This window comes from Mauremys mutica, chromosome 5 (assembly GCF_020497125.1).
Source record: "Mauremys mutica isolate MM-2020 ecotype Southern chromosome 5, ASM2049712v1, whole genome shotgun sequence".
In the NCBI taxonomy this organism is placed as follows: Eukaryota; Metazoa; Chordata; order Testudines; family Geoemydidae; genus Mauremys; species Mauremys mutica.
Window position 1 is genome coordinate 142,966,664 of NC_059076.1, and position 13,631 is coordinate 142,980,294.

Genomic DNA, 13,631 nt, shown 5'->3' on the forward strand with positions numbered 1-13,631 from the left:
TAGAGACTCTATGGAACCTGTGGATTCGCTTAAGATTTTTACTTCATTTGAATCTACACTTTCTTTAACATATAGTGCCACTCCTCCCCCTGCATGGCCTGTTCTGTCCTTCCGATATATTTTGTACCCCGGAATGATTGTGTCCCATTGATTGCTCTCAGTCCACCAGGTTTCTGTGATGCCTATTATATCTATATCCTCCTTTATCACAAGGCACTCTAGTTCACCCATCTTATTATTTAGACTTCTGGCATTTGTGTACAAGCACTTTAAAAACTTGTCCCCGTTTATTAGCCTGCCTTTTTCTGATGTGCCAGATTCTTTTTTATGTGACTGTTTATCATCTGATCCGGCCCTTACATTATACTTCTCATTCCTCTGCTCCTGACTATAACCTGGAGATTCTCTATCATCAGACTCTCCCCTAAGAGAAGTCTGTGTCCGATCCACACGCTCCTCTGCAGCAGTCGGCTTTCCCCCATATCCTAGTTTAAAAACTGCTCTACAACCTTTTTAATGTTTAGTGCCAGCAGTCTGGTTCCACTTTGGTTTAGGTGGAGCCCATCTCTCCTGTATAGGCTCCTCCCATCCCAGAAGTTTCCCCAGTTCCTAATGAACGTGAACCCCTCCTCTCTACACCATCGTCTCATCCACACATTGAGACTCTGAAGCTCTGCCTGCCTACCTGGCCCTGCGCGTGGAACTGGGAGCATTTCTGAAAATGCCACCATAGAGGTCCTGGATTTCAGTCTCTTTCCTAGCAGCCTAAATTTGGCTTCCAGGACATCTCTCCTACCCTTCCCTATGTCATTGGTACCTACATGTACCATGACCACCGGCTCCTCCCCAGCACTACACATAAGTCTATCTAGATGCCTCGAGAGATCCGCAACCTTTGCACCAGGCAGGCAAGTCACCATACGGTTCTCCCGGTCATCACAGACCCAGCTATCTACATTTCTAATAATCGAATCTCCCATTACTAACACCTGCCTTTTCCTAGAAACTGGAGTACCCTTCCCCGGAGAGGCAACCTCAGTGCGAGAGGCAACCCCAGCACCATCTGGAAGGAGGGTCCCAACTACGGGAAGGTTTCCCTCTGCTCCCATTGACTGCTCTACTTCCCTGGGCCCTTCTTCCTCCTCAACAGCACAGGAGCTGTCTAAGCGGAGGTGGGACAATTCTACAGTGTCCCGGAAAGCCTCATCAACATACCTCTCTGCCTCTCTCTAAGAGTTCCGGTTCAGTGCCAAGCATGGATCCATCCATATGGTAACTCTCAAAAGAGCAATCTATGACCCAGGTACAGAGAACTAAAAAGTCTCCTGCCTATGAGGTGAAAAGATTAAGGGTGTGATCATTAGGGCAGAGAAGTGTAATGTATTGTGGGGAATGTCCACTCACAGCTGAACAAAACGCTCCTGAAGACTAGAGGAAGAGCCTGTATACCTGCAAGGACCTGAGAAAGGAACTGCAGACAGGGCCAACGCAGCTGACCTGTCTCCCCACCTCACACTGAGTCTGGGATCGGGAAGTCGGCCCAAGGTACCTGAGAAATTCTCTCTCTGCTTTGGATGACACCATGACACCTATATACCCCGATTCCCCGGAATCGAGCCCCGTGCCTAAGAGGGCCCCGCGCCATAGGCACCTTTTTAATTTTTAAATTTTTTTTTACATACCTGGCGGTGGTCTGGGTCTTCGACGGCAGGGAGTCCCTCATTTGCTCCGGGCCTTCGGCGGCATTTTGGCGGCAGGGGGGTCCTTCAGTGCCGTGGAAGACCCAGAGTGAGTGAAGGACCCCCTGCCGCGAAGTGTTGCCGAAGACCCGGACCGCCGCTGGGTATTCGAATCGGGCCCCACAGTTCCTAAAGCTGGCCCTGTATATACTGCTGGAGCTGCCAGCCACAAAGGGAAGGCCCATGAGCATAAGGATAGCACTTTTGTGGCCATAGCCCACAGCTGCGGGAGTCACTCCCAGCACAAATCTCAGTGCTGCCAGGACCACATATTAAACTCACGTGACCACCATTCCTACAGCAACCAGCCGACATGGACGGGGTAAGAAAAACAAGATTCCATGGAACTTTTAATATATAACCTGTAAGATGTACAATTGCCATGGTCCTGAGCACAGTATAAGCACTCAGGCAGATAACCGGGGCATCTGGGTAAGGGAGGAATCTATTACCCTCACCAACAGGGAGCAATGGAACCCAGTAAACCTCATTTGCTAGTGAATTAGGGATAAGGAAGGCTGGGGCCAGGCAGCCACTTTTTGGATTTGATCCACCAGACCCCCATTTTCCCACCCTGTACGTGTTGTTTCCTTTTCAAATACCATGTGTCCATCAGTGCTTGGAACATGCCAGCCTAGCCAGAGCTAGCTCCAGGCACCCAAGGGTTTGTTCTCTCACCTCATAGAGCTGCAGGTTCTGAATTGGCTGGGGCTCTGGGAACAGTGTCAGATCCTCAATGATGACAGCTTTTTGGGCAATCTTCACTGCTTTGTGCAAATGTCCATCCTCTGCAAAGGAAAGGCCAGAGCAGGGGAAGAGATTAGATCAGCACCACCATCTGGTGCCACAGCAGCAGAGACAAGCTCCACAACTGTCCCTTCCCAAAAGGGCCTCAGCTCCCATGCCAGGGGGTGGCCATTCTTGCTCTCACCTCAGATAGCTGACCCTCAGCCTGCATCTCAAGCCCTCCCTGACACCTCCTCTCTCCATCACTGCGGACAACATCAGCATCTGCCTGTCGCTCAGTCCCATAATGCAGAGGTCCCCTTTGACTCTGGATGTGAGGACCTAGAGAGAGGTCATACCATGTCTATGTCTTGCTGATTCTTTCTACATAATGTCTCTAAGATATGGACTCTCCTACCCACCCACACGGCTAAAATTCTCATCTGGGCTCTGGTTCTTACACATCTCCATTACTGAACATGCTTCTCCCTGGCCTTGACAAATGCAGTCTTGCCCAACGCACACCATTCAGAATACTGCTGCAAAGATTGTTTTCCTAGCCCATTGCTTTGACCATGCCAGCCCCTCCCCGCATACCTCCACTGGTTCCCCCTTTTCTGTCACTTCAGACATATGCCCTTGTCTTTGCTTTCAAGCCCCTTTGCAACCTATTCCCACCCTACCTATCATCTCTCATTAACTACTGAAATGCTGACTCCTGCTCCGAGTCAGACCATCATGCCAGCTTCCACTGCCCACTTGTTACATTTTCAAACAAACATTTTGTGCCTTCTCCCCTGCTACCCCCACACTTGGGAGACGATCCCAGCAAACAGCCCCAAACTAACTATTATCCTCCTTCAAAAACCTCCTTTGCTGTGAAGTCTAGAAAAAAATTGACAATGGTGCTAGTGTGCCGAGCCCACTTCCTACCATGCTGACCAATATTGTCTGTTGCTTGGTACTCCCCCCTCAGTCTGTCTGTGTCCATCGCTTGTGTTATTCTTAGACTGTAAGCTCCTTGGGGCAGGGGCTTGTTTGTTCTGCATTTGTACAGTGCCTAGCACCATGGGGTCCAGGTCCATGACTGGGCTCCCAGGAGCTACAATACAAATAATCAATCATCTCTCCACTCCATGTGGCTGCCCTCAGGTGACTGTACCTGATTTATAGTCATACTCTCCCAACCTGTGCCCATTCTTTCCCTGTGCCTGTCCATTCCTGTCCCCACCCAGTGCTGCCATCTCCCTCACCGGTCCCCAGGTACAGCATATCATATTCCTGCCCAGAGACGCTTCTGACACGATGTACTGCAATTCTGAGGTACTGTGTGTCCAGCTTGACCAACACGGGCCCCATTTCCAGTGGGTGAACAACCTGGTCCATGAGAGGATGATCTCGGACAAATGTCAGAACACGGTCAGGCAGCGCCAGCGAGGAGCCAAAGCCAGCCAGCTTCATGCTCTTGGTAATGCACTGTGGGTAAAAAACAGGAAGACATGTTCAAATGACCTGGGCAGCAGAACACCTGGACTGGATGTTGTTTCCTAGTCAGAAACTGGTAATTCCACTCCTTCAGCACCCTCGGGATCTTCTGAATACAAAGTATGGTGCATACAGGGTTTCATACACACAGTAGCAAATCACCTTGTGTTTCAGCAAATTCCACTGGGGACTGGGGCTAACTCCACAATGGCCCATTCAGGCTTTTAAGGCACAGCTCAGAGCAATAGAGGGACTACTTAGCTGCCCTTACAAACAGGTCACAAAGGTATCTACAGGCTAATGGCTGGCTAGGGAGATGGTTAATAGCTTAACTAAGCACCTGAGAAGGGGATATAATGAGAAGCATTAGAAACCACTGCCATCTCTGCCTACAACAAATCCTCCCCAGATTAAATCTGCCCTCTATCAGTTATTTTTGGCCATTATAATTGCTAATTTTGGGACTTCAGTGTTTTGCCATTTTCACCTTTGCTGTATTTGAGCATTTTGCCTAGAAAGTTTTACTTGTAATTAATTTTTATATATTTTTAAAGTATGTTTTTTTGCCCAGGAATTTTTGAAGTATTGGTGTTTTGCCTTGAGTGCTTATTAGGCACTTCTGATCAAATCAGTTATTTTGTTAAAGAGGCATTCTCCTATAGTAGCACTTTTTTTAATAAGAAGTTACAGTAGCAACTTTTGTGTGACCTGGAATTGCAGGACTGAGCACAGCACTTGCTGGCCTGCACAAGTGTACATGAGATTAACAAACACTAGTGTCCCACCTTTCATTCAACGTTACCCCTTTCGAGCAATTAGGTTGCGACCCAACACTGCTTGGTTTGACTGATGTTTTGTCTTGATGGCTCCTGGCTTAGCGCACCAATTTGTTGATAAATTGGGCACAGTTAATTGCTTGACCACACTTTGGTTTGTTATGAAATATACTTAAGAGACAAATAACCAACGTTCGTTAGGTTTATTGCTATAAGCCATTATAATATAATACAGGAAAAAAGGTTTTATACCGGGGTGGGCAAACTTTTTGGCCTGAGGGCCACATCGGGGTATGGAAATTGTATGGCAGGCCATGAATGCTCACAAAATTGGGGGTAGAGGTGCGGGAGGAGGTGAGGGCTCCAGCTGGGAGTACGGGCTCTGGGGTGGGGCCAGAAACGAGGAGTTCAGGGTGCGGCGGGGTTAGGCTCTGGGGTGGGGGTGAGGCTGGGGCTGAGGGTGCAGGAGGGGGCTCCAGACTGGGACCAAGGGGTTTGGAGAGCGGGAGGGGGATCAGGGCTGGGGCAGGCTGTTGGGGCGGGGGGGGTGAGGGCTCTGGCTGGGAGTGCGAGCTCTGAGGTGGGGTTTGGGGTACAAGAGGAGGCTCTGGGCTAGGATCAGGGCTGGCTCCAGGGTTTTTGCCGCCCCAAGTGGGGGAAAAAAAAAAAGCCGCGATCATGATCAGCGCCTGCTCCACCGCACCACTCTTTTCTTCGGTGGCAATTCGGTGGCCGGTCCTTCCCTCTGAGAGGGACTTGCCACCGAATTGCCGCCGAAGAGCCCAATGTGCCGCCCCAAGCACCTGCTTGCTGAGCTGGTGCCTGGAGCTGGCCCTGGCTGGGATCGAGGGTGGGAGGGGGAGATCAGGACTGTGGCAGGGGATTGGGGCACAGGGGGCGCTCAGGGGTACAGGCTTCGGACGGCGCTTACTGGAAGCATGTTCCCCCTCCGGCTCCGAGGCACGGCCAGATGGCTCTGCAAGCTTCCCCCTCCACAGGCACCACCCATGGTACCGCGGCCAATGGGAGCTGCAGGGTTGGTGACTGCGGACGGCACAGTGTGCAGAGCCGCCTGGTCATATGTCCGTGTACTACGTAGGAGACGGAATGGGGTCATGCCGGCTGCTTCCTAGGAGCCGCGCAGAGCGGAGCAAACCCCTCAACACTGCTCCCTGTCTGGAGCACTGGAGCGGGGCAAACCTCCAACCCTGCTCCCCAGTGGGAGCTGACGGCTGGATGTGGCCTGCGGGCTGTAGTTTGCCCACCCCTGTTTTATACAATACCAGTCTCCAGGAAACCACCTCATGCAGTGTTGTTACATTTACTTTATAGAATCACGGAATCATAGAATATCAGGGTTGGAAGGGACCTCAGGAGTTCATCTAGTCCAACCACCTGCTCAAAGCAGGACCAATTCCCAACTAAATCATCCCAGCCAGGGCTTTGTCAAGCCTGATCTTAAAAATCTCTAAGGAAGGAGATTCACCACCTCCCTAGGTAACCCATCCAAGTGCTTCACCACCCTCCTAGTGAAAAAGTTTTTTCTAATATCCAACCTAAACCTCCCCCACTGCAACTTGAGACCATTGCTCCTTGTTCTTGTCTGTTTATGTGGAAAGTGGACTCCCAAAGTTACACCCTAAAGCCATTTTTATATCCTACCTGTTTACAAGTAAAAGGTATTGTGTACGTTATTTGAAACTAAATTTAACCAATTAGGTTTTTACTTTTTTTTTTTTTTTAATAACATGGTGTAACCCTTATAGCTTTATTCTGTACACATGCATTTTAGCTACCAAAGGGTATGACACCACCTTCTAGTTTTGTACTAGGGTAGAACAATTATTTGTTATGTCCTCTTCCTTTGGGACATTCCAGCACAGGCTTGTGAGAGTAACTTTCTTTTTGCTCCCATGGTAAAGCACTCATCTGTACCAATTTTGACAGCTTTTTTATTTGCTTAAGCCAACACTTGTATCAGAGGGGTAGCTGTGTTAGTCTGGATCTGTAAAAGCAGCAAAGAGTCCTGTGGCACCTTATAGACTAACAGACGTATTGGAGCATGAGGTGCCACAGGACTCTTTGCCACTTATTTTAGTGAATGCAAAGGTTACGGGACACTTAGCATAAGTTATCAGGGTTATATAAAAATTATAGGCCCATTTAGGCTATATAACTGCTATAATATTTGTGCTTACTGCATACTGAGATAGATAGGTAGATATGTGTATGAATGATGTGGTACATATTATTAATATGATACGTATATATATTAGGCAGCATATGTTAGTCCAGGGCTGGCTCCAGCGTTTTCGCCGATCCAAGCGGGCAGAAAAAAAAAAAAAAGCCGCAATCGCGGCACTTCGGCGGCAGCTCTACCGCCGCTGCTTCAATCTTTGGTGGCAATTTGGCAGCAGGTCCTTCCCTGAGAGAGGGACTGAGGGACCTGCCACTGAATTGCCGCCGAAGAGCCAGATGTGCCGCCCCTTTCCATTGGCCGCCCCAAGCACCTGCTTGCTGCATTCGTGCCTGGAGCCGGCCTTGTTTGTCAACACCTCCCTCACCGCCCCACCCAGTGTTCTAGGCCAAAGCCTGAAGGTCCACAGCCCTGCTCATGAAAAAGGCAAAAAGAAGAGATCTGTATCTATCAGCACGGTTCTCATCACTTACTGCGCCTGGCCGTGGCTCAGGGACATCCCCACCCATGACACTTGTCCACTTGTCACAGTCATGTTTAAATTCCTTGAAACGGCCGTTCATGGCTTTCTGGATGTCCCGAATGCTGTAGGCACAGACAGCTGAGACCTGGCCGCCATCCCTGAAGGAGAAACAGAAAGGGACGTTAATTAGCTGTAAGAGAAACTTTGAGCAGATTGTCAGGGGAGAATCCCCAGACTCCGAGTGGCACCATGGAATGACTTGTGTGAAGTTAAATAAGGAGTGTGGCCCATACAACCTCTCAAGTTTCTATTTAGCATATCAAAAAGAAGATTTAGAGGTGACTTGATTACAGCATATAAATACCATCATGGAAGAAAAATGCCAGGTACTAAAGGGCTCTTTAATCTAGCAGAGAAAAGCATAACAAGACTCAGTGGCTTGATTCTGGAGGCAGATAATTCAAATCAGAAGTTAGGGACAATTAAAAAAAAAACAAAGAGAGATTAGCCATTGGACCAAAGTATCATGGGAAGTGGTGAATTCTCCAGCTCTTGATGTTTTCAGATCAGTACCGGATGCCTTTATGGAAGGTGTGCCTTAGTCACACACCATACAGGGGTAACTGAGTGAATGTAATGGCCTGTGATGTACAGGAGGTCACAGTAGGTGACCTAATGGCCCCTTCTGGCCTTAAACTCTATGAATCCAGTTATAGGCATTATCAGTAGAGATATGCACTTTGGGGAAATTCACTCATGAGCGGTAAGAAACCCCTAAAGAGCAGGGAATGAGGAAGATATTTAGATAAGTGACTGAAAAATTGCTCTCCTGAACTAGGCACCAGATCTCAAAGCTAGGGCAAAAGTGATGCTATGAAGGTAAGAATTGAGCTCTGTATATTTCTACACTGAGGACATTACAGAAGGCAAGCCTTGAAAGACACCTTGGTTGCAATGGGATGGGATATCTGCTAACCCACAGCATGTTCCTATAGAGGATTTGACCCAGTGGGATCTATCAGGAGGAAATAGCCTGTCCCCTAACTCTACTTGGGGGATTGTTCCATTAGATAGCAGTTAGGAGCACTTTTAATGTCATGCATATGCGTGTGTCAGGGTGTACACTAACCTCCATTGAAGAGGAAAGATTTGGGGAAGACAAGTGAAAATCAGTAACCACATTAGGGAAGAAATTGGGGTGTGGGCCCATTACCCATTTGTCTTCAGGGAAGGCTGTGTAAGTAGGGCTCAGCGGTAAAGGATGGGACTCTAGTTCTCCTGGCAGATGTGTCACCATAAAACATTATAACAGTAGATGCAGAAGACCTGGCACAGGCAAAAGCAGCTTTGCATGTCAAATCCAGGGGTTCCCAAGTATCAGACCTACGTATCACAATGTGGCACTGTCGGCAGAACTCGGGACAGGTCTTGTTTGATAAAATGGTTATTTTCCTATATTGTAGCTGTTGTACTTCAAGATGTGTTGTCTCGCTCTTCTCCTTTGGTGTGGGCACACCCAGTGTGCTCAAGCCAAAGAGTTCATGACACAGCATGTGCCCTGCACCTCCTGACTAGGGTGGTCAGGTGTCCAGTTTTTGACTGGAAAGTCCAGTAAAAAAGGGGACCAGACACCAAAAGTCAGATTACTGTGGATGGGGGAGGAAGGGGAGTGGAGGCACCCGGTCATCAACCTGCACCAGCCCCTGCTCAGCCAGGGCTGCCTCCTACCTGCATCACATGGGCAGGCAGCAGGCTCCACATCAGGCTGCAGCTCCTGTCCCAGCCCCAGAACAGAGGGAGCCCAGCTGGGGAGAGGGAGGGAGGTGGAGAGGATTGAGCAACCAGGAAGAGGGAGAGGGGAGAGCAGTGAGTGACTGGGGAAGAGGCAGGACAGGGGGAAGGGCCTAGGGGAAAAGAGGTGGGGCAGAAAGAGAGAGAGAGTGTGTGTGTGTGTGTGTGGTTTCCAAAAATTAGAAAGTTAGCAACCCTACTCTCTACACCATGGGCCAAAGGCATAAATGGTGGAGTCCCTGGTCTCCTTTCAGTTCCTTCACACCAGAATCATGATGAGATAGACTCCAAGGAAGAGGGAAAGGAGGGTAGGCTGTGGGTTCTCACACAGTTACAACGCAGTTAAGTAACAGATTTTTCTTCTTTATGTGACTGCACACATCCATTCCACTTAGATGACACCCAAGCAATGCATCATGGTGGTGGGGCCTGGAGTCAATTTGAAAAGGGATTGCACCGTTGCTCTCCCAAAGTCAAGTCAGCTTTGGAAGCTGCAATAATCACACAATGTTTGGCAAAGCTATGCCTCGAGGACCATGTCTCTGCTTTACAGATGTCCTCTATAGGCACATTTTTCAACAAAGTCAGGCAAGTTGCTTGGGCTGAATGCGCTGCCACTCTTGGAGGACAAAGTGTTAGCTAGCTCATAAATGAGGGTTGCCAGCCCTCCAAGTAAAAAAGGGAAGCACCAGAGATGGGGGTTGGCTTATGAACGGGTATAGAGAGGGAGAGGTGGGACTCAGCCCCTCCCCTCAACAGAGAGAGCAAGGAGAGGCAGCACAGCCGGCAGAGACAGAAGGGAAGAGACAGGGCCAGAGTCTCTCCGCTTCTGGCCACGCTGCTCTCCCCCCAGCCTCTGAAGCAGTTGCAGCTCCGGGACTGGTAGGCTGCAGCCGTGCCTCTTGGCCCCACCCCCCAGAGAAGGCTGTGGCCACGCCGCCCAGCCCAGCCCTCTGGAACTGGAACATGCTGCAATCGCGCTGCCCAGCCTGCTGAAGCAGCTCCAGCCAGGTCAGAGACATCCTCCCCTGGCCCTCCCCAGATAAGGTGGGAAGGGGTGAGATGGGGAGAGTGTGGGGGTCCCAGGCTAGGGGTGGGGTCATGTGGGGAGTGGTCACAGGGGTTACTCCCCTGACTCCCAGCTTCTCCCCGCCAAAAAATGTCCCAGCCCCTCAGGATAAGCAGCTGGCATGCCGGGAAACTTTGTTTACTTAGGTTTACCTCCATGCCTGCAGATGCTCGAGGTAAACAAACCATCTCAGCCCACCAGCGGCTTATCCTGATGGCCCAGGAGCCAAAGTCTGCTGACCCCTGAATTATAAGGTCGGCTTATGAACGGGTCATAACAATTTTCCATTTTTACTTATCCATTTTGGGAGGGGTCGGCTTATAAACGAACAGGCTTATGATCGAGTATATACAAATAGATGTGGTCTATATAAAAAGAGGACACAACAAACATTTAGTGTAGGGAGTCTCTCCTCATCCTTATGCACACACATCTCAGGGGAAAAGGTAGGCAGATGGATTGTCTGGTTATGGTGAGAGCTGGACACCACCTTCATTAGAAATTCCAGATGTGGTTTCATTGAGACTTTGTATTTATAGAATGTCGTACGGGGGACCTGTCATCAGGACTTGCAGCTCTGCCCACTTCTCTTGCCCACATGATAGAATCATAGAATATCAGGGTTGAAAGGGACCTCAGGAAGTCATCTAGTCCAACTCCCTGCTCAAAGCAGGACCAATTCCCAACTAAATCATCCCAGCCAGGGCTTTGTCAAGCCTGACCTTAAAAACCTCTAACGAAGGAGATTCCACCACCTCCCTAGGTAACCCATTCCAGTTCTTCACCACCCTACTAGTGAAAAAGTTTTTCCTAATGTCCAACCTAAACCTCCCCCACTGCAACTTGAGACCATTACTCCTTGTTCTGTCATCAGGTTCTGCATCTGACGAAGGGGTATTCACCCACGAAAGCTCATGCTTTCTAGTCTATAAGGTGCTACAGGACTCTCTGCTGCTTTTACAGATCCAGACTAACACGGCTACCCCTCTGAGACCAGGTACCACCGAGAACAGTCTAGATCCATCCTCTTTGGAACCCCACTTCAGGTAGCGGTGAATAGCAGAGGCTAACAGAGGGAGCGTGCCTGGGATCTGTCCGTGAGGAGGTAAGCTAAGTGCTGCATTTAGGGGGGCTGGTGAGTATCTGAGTGTCTGTTGCAGGGGACAGTTTGTCAGTTTGACCGTGTGCTTGATTGTTTGTTTGAACAGTGTGAATTAGGAGTGCTTTGTTCCAGGTGGGCCGTGAGTGGGCCTGACTGCTGTAAAAAAGCAGTCAGCAGCGAACCAGCTGAGCAGCGAATAGCAGAGGCTAACAGAGGGAGTTTGCCTGGGGAGAGCCCACTGAGGCTTTCATCTCGCGGGCTTCTGTGAGTTGCTGCAACAGCTGAGGAAGCTCTTAGAAGGAAGAAATTATGAAAAGTGAGCATTCGGCTGTTGTAACCTGCACAGGGTGTGCCATGTTTGTCTTTCTTCCACAGGACAGAAGCGACTTTGTACAAAGTGCAAGCTGGTCTCTATATTGGAAGAGAAGGTTTGAGGTCTGGAGCAACAAGTATCCACCCTGTGTTGCATAAGAGAAAATGAAGATTTCCTGGACAGACATCAGGATATGCTTCTATGGGCACAACGTCCTGAAGAATCGGAGCAGGCTGTGCAGAGGGGAGAGAGGGACGGTGAAGAAATTTGGCAGCATGTGACCTCCAGAAGAAGAAAGAGGAGCGTCCATGTACCAGCAATGGAGATACAGATGAGCAACCGTTTTCATGTTCTCTCCACAGGTACTAATGTGGAGAGTGGAGTAGATGATACATCTGAGAGAAGGGAGCAGAAGGAGACTCCACCGATTGGAAGGCATGAGATGTACTGTCCTAGGGATGGGGGTTCCACGACCACCACTCCCAAGAGAAGGAGGAGGGTGGTGGTGGTTGGGGACTCCCTCCTCAGGGGGACTGAGTCATCTATCTGCCGCCCCGACCGAGAAAACCGAGAGGTCTGCTGCTTGCCAGGAGCTAGGATTCACGATGTGACGGAGAGACTGCTGAGACTCATCAAGCCCTCGGATCGCTACCCCTTCCTCCTTCTCCATGTGGGCACCAATGATACTGCCAAGAATGACCTTGAGTGGATCACTGCAGACTACATAGCACTAGGAAGAAAGATAAAGGAGTTTGAGGCGCAAGTGGTGTTCTCATCCATCCTCCCTGTGCAGGGAAAAGGCCTGGGTAGGGATCGTCGAATTGTGGAAGTCAACGAATGGCTACGCAGGTGGTGTCGGAGAGAAGGCTTTGGATTCTTCGACCATGGGATGGTGTTTCAAGAAGGAGGAGTGCTAGGCAGAGACGAGCTCCACCTAATGAAGAGAGGGAAGAGCATCTTCGCAAGCAGGCTGGCTAACCTAGTGAGGAGGGCTTTAAACTAGGTTCACCAGGGGAAGGAGACCAAAGCCCTGAGGTAAGTGGGGAAATGGGTTACCAGGAGGAAGCACGATCAGGAGAGTGCAAGAGGGGAGGACTCCTGTCTCAGACCGAGAAAGCGAGACAATCAGCAAGTTATGTTAAGTGCCTATACACAAATGCAAGAAGAATGGGAAACAAGCAGGGACAACTGGAAGTCCTGGCACAGTCAAGGAACTATGATGTGATTGGAATAACAGAGACTTGGTGGGATAACTCACATGACTGGAGTACTGTCATGGATGGATCTAAACTGTTCAGGAAGGACAGGCAGGGCAGAAAAGGTGGGGGAGTTGCATTGTATGTAAGAGAGTAGTATGACTGCTCAGAGCTCCAGTATGAAACTGCAGAAAAACCTGAGAGTCTCTGGATTAAGTTTAGAAGTGTGAGCAACAAGGGTGATGTCATGGTGGGAGTCTGCTATAGACCACCAGACCAGGGGGATGAGGTGGATGAGGCTTTCTTCCGGCAACTAGCAGAAGTTACTAGATTGCAGGCCCTGGTTCTCATGGGAGACCTTAATCACCCTGATATCTGCTGGGAGAGCAATACAGCAGTGCACAGACAATCCAGGAAGTTGTTGGAAAGTGTAGGGGATAATTTCCTGGAGCAAGTGCTGGAGGAACCAACTAGGGGCAGAGCTCTTCTTGACCTGCTGCTCACAAACAGAGAAGAGTTAGTAGGGGAAGCAAAAGTGGATGGGAACCTGGGAGGCAGTGACCATGAGATGGTCGAGTTCAGGATCCTGACACAAGGAAGAAAGGAGAGCAGCAGAATACGGACCCTGGACTTCAGAAAAGCAGACTTTGACTCCCTCAGGGAGCTGATGGGCAGGATCCGCTGGGAAAATAACATGAGGGGGAAAGGAGTCCAGGAGAGCTGGCTGTATTTTAACGAATCCTTATTAAGGTTGCAAGAACAAACCATCTCGAC

At 49.6% G+C, this 13,631-nt stretch overlaps 1 protein-coding gene across 2 annotated transcripts in view; it reads right to left on the reverse strand.

Moving 5' to 3' along the window:
- The window catches only part of SEMA4F (ssemaphorin 4F), a 158,981-nt gene that overhangs the window by 44,117 nt on the left and 101,233 nt on the right, over window positions 1-13,631 (reverse strand). For both annotated transcript variants that reach the window (XM_045018811.1, XM_045018810.1), the window contains exons 9-11: window positions 7,397-7,544; window positions 3,719-3,941; window positions 2,418-2,527 (exon numbers count right to left, since the gene is read on the reverse strand). In XM_045018811.1, coding sequence (XP_044874746.1) covers window positions 2,418-2,527; window positions 3,719-3,941; window positions 7,397-7,544 — 481 coding nt within the window. The remainder of the gene's footprint in view (window positions 1-2,417; window positions 2,528-3,718; window positions 3,942-7,396; window positions 7,545-13,631) is intronic.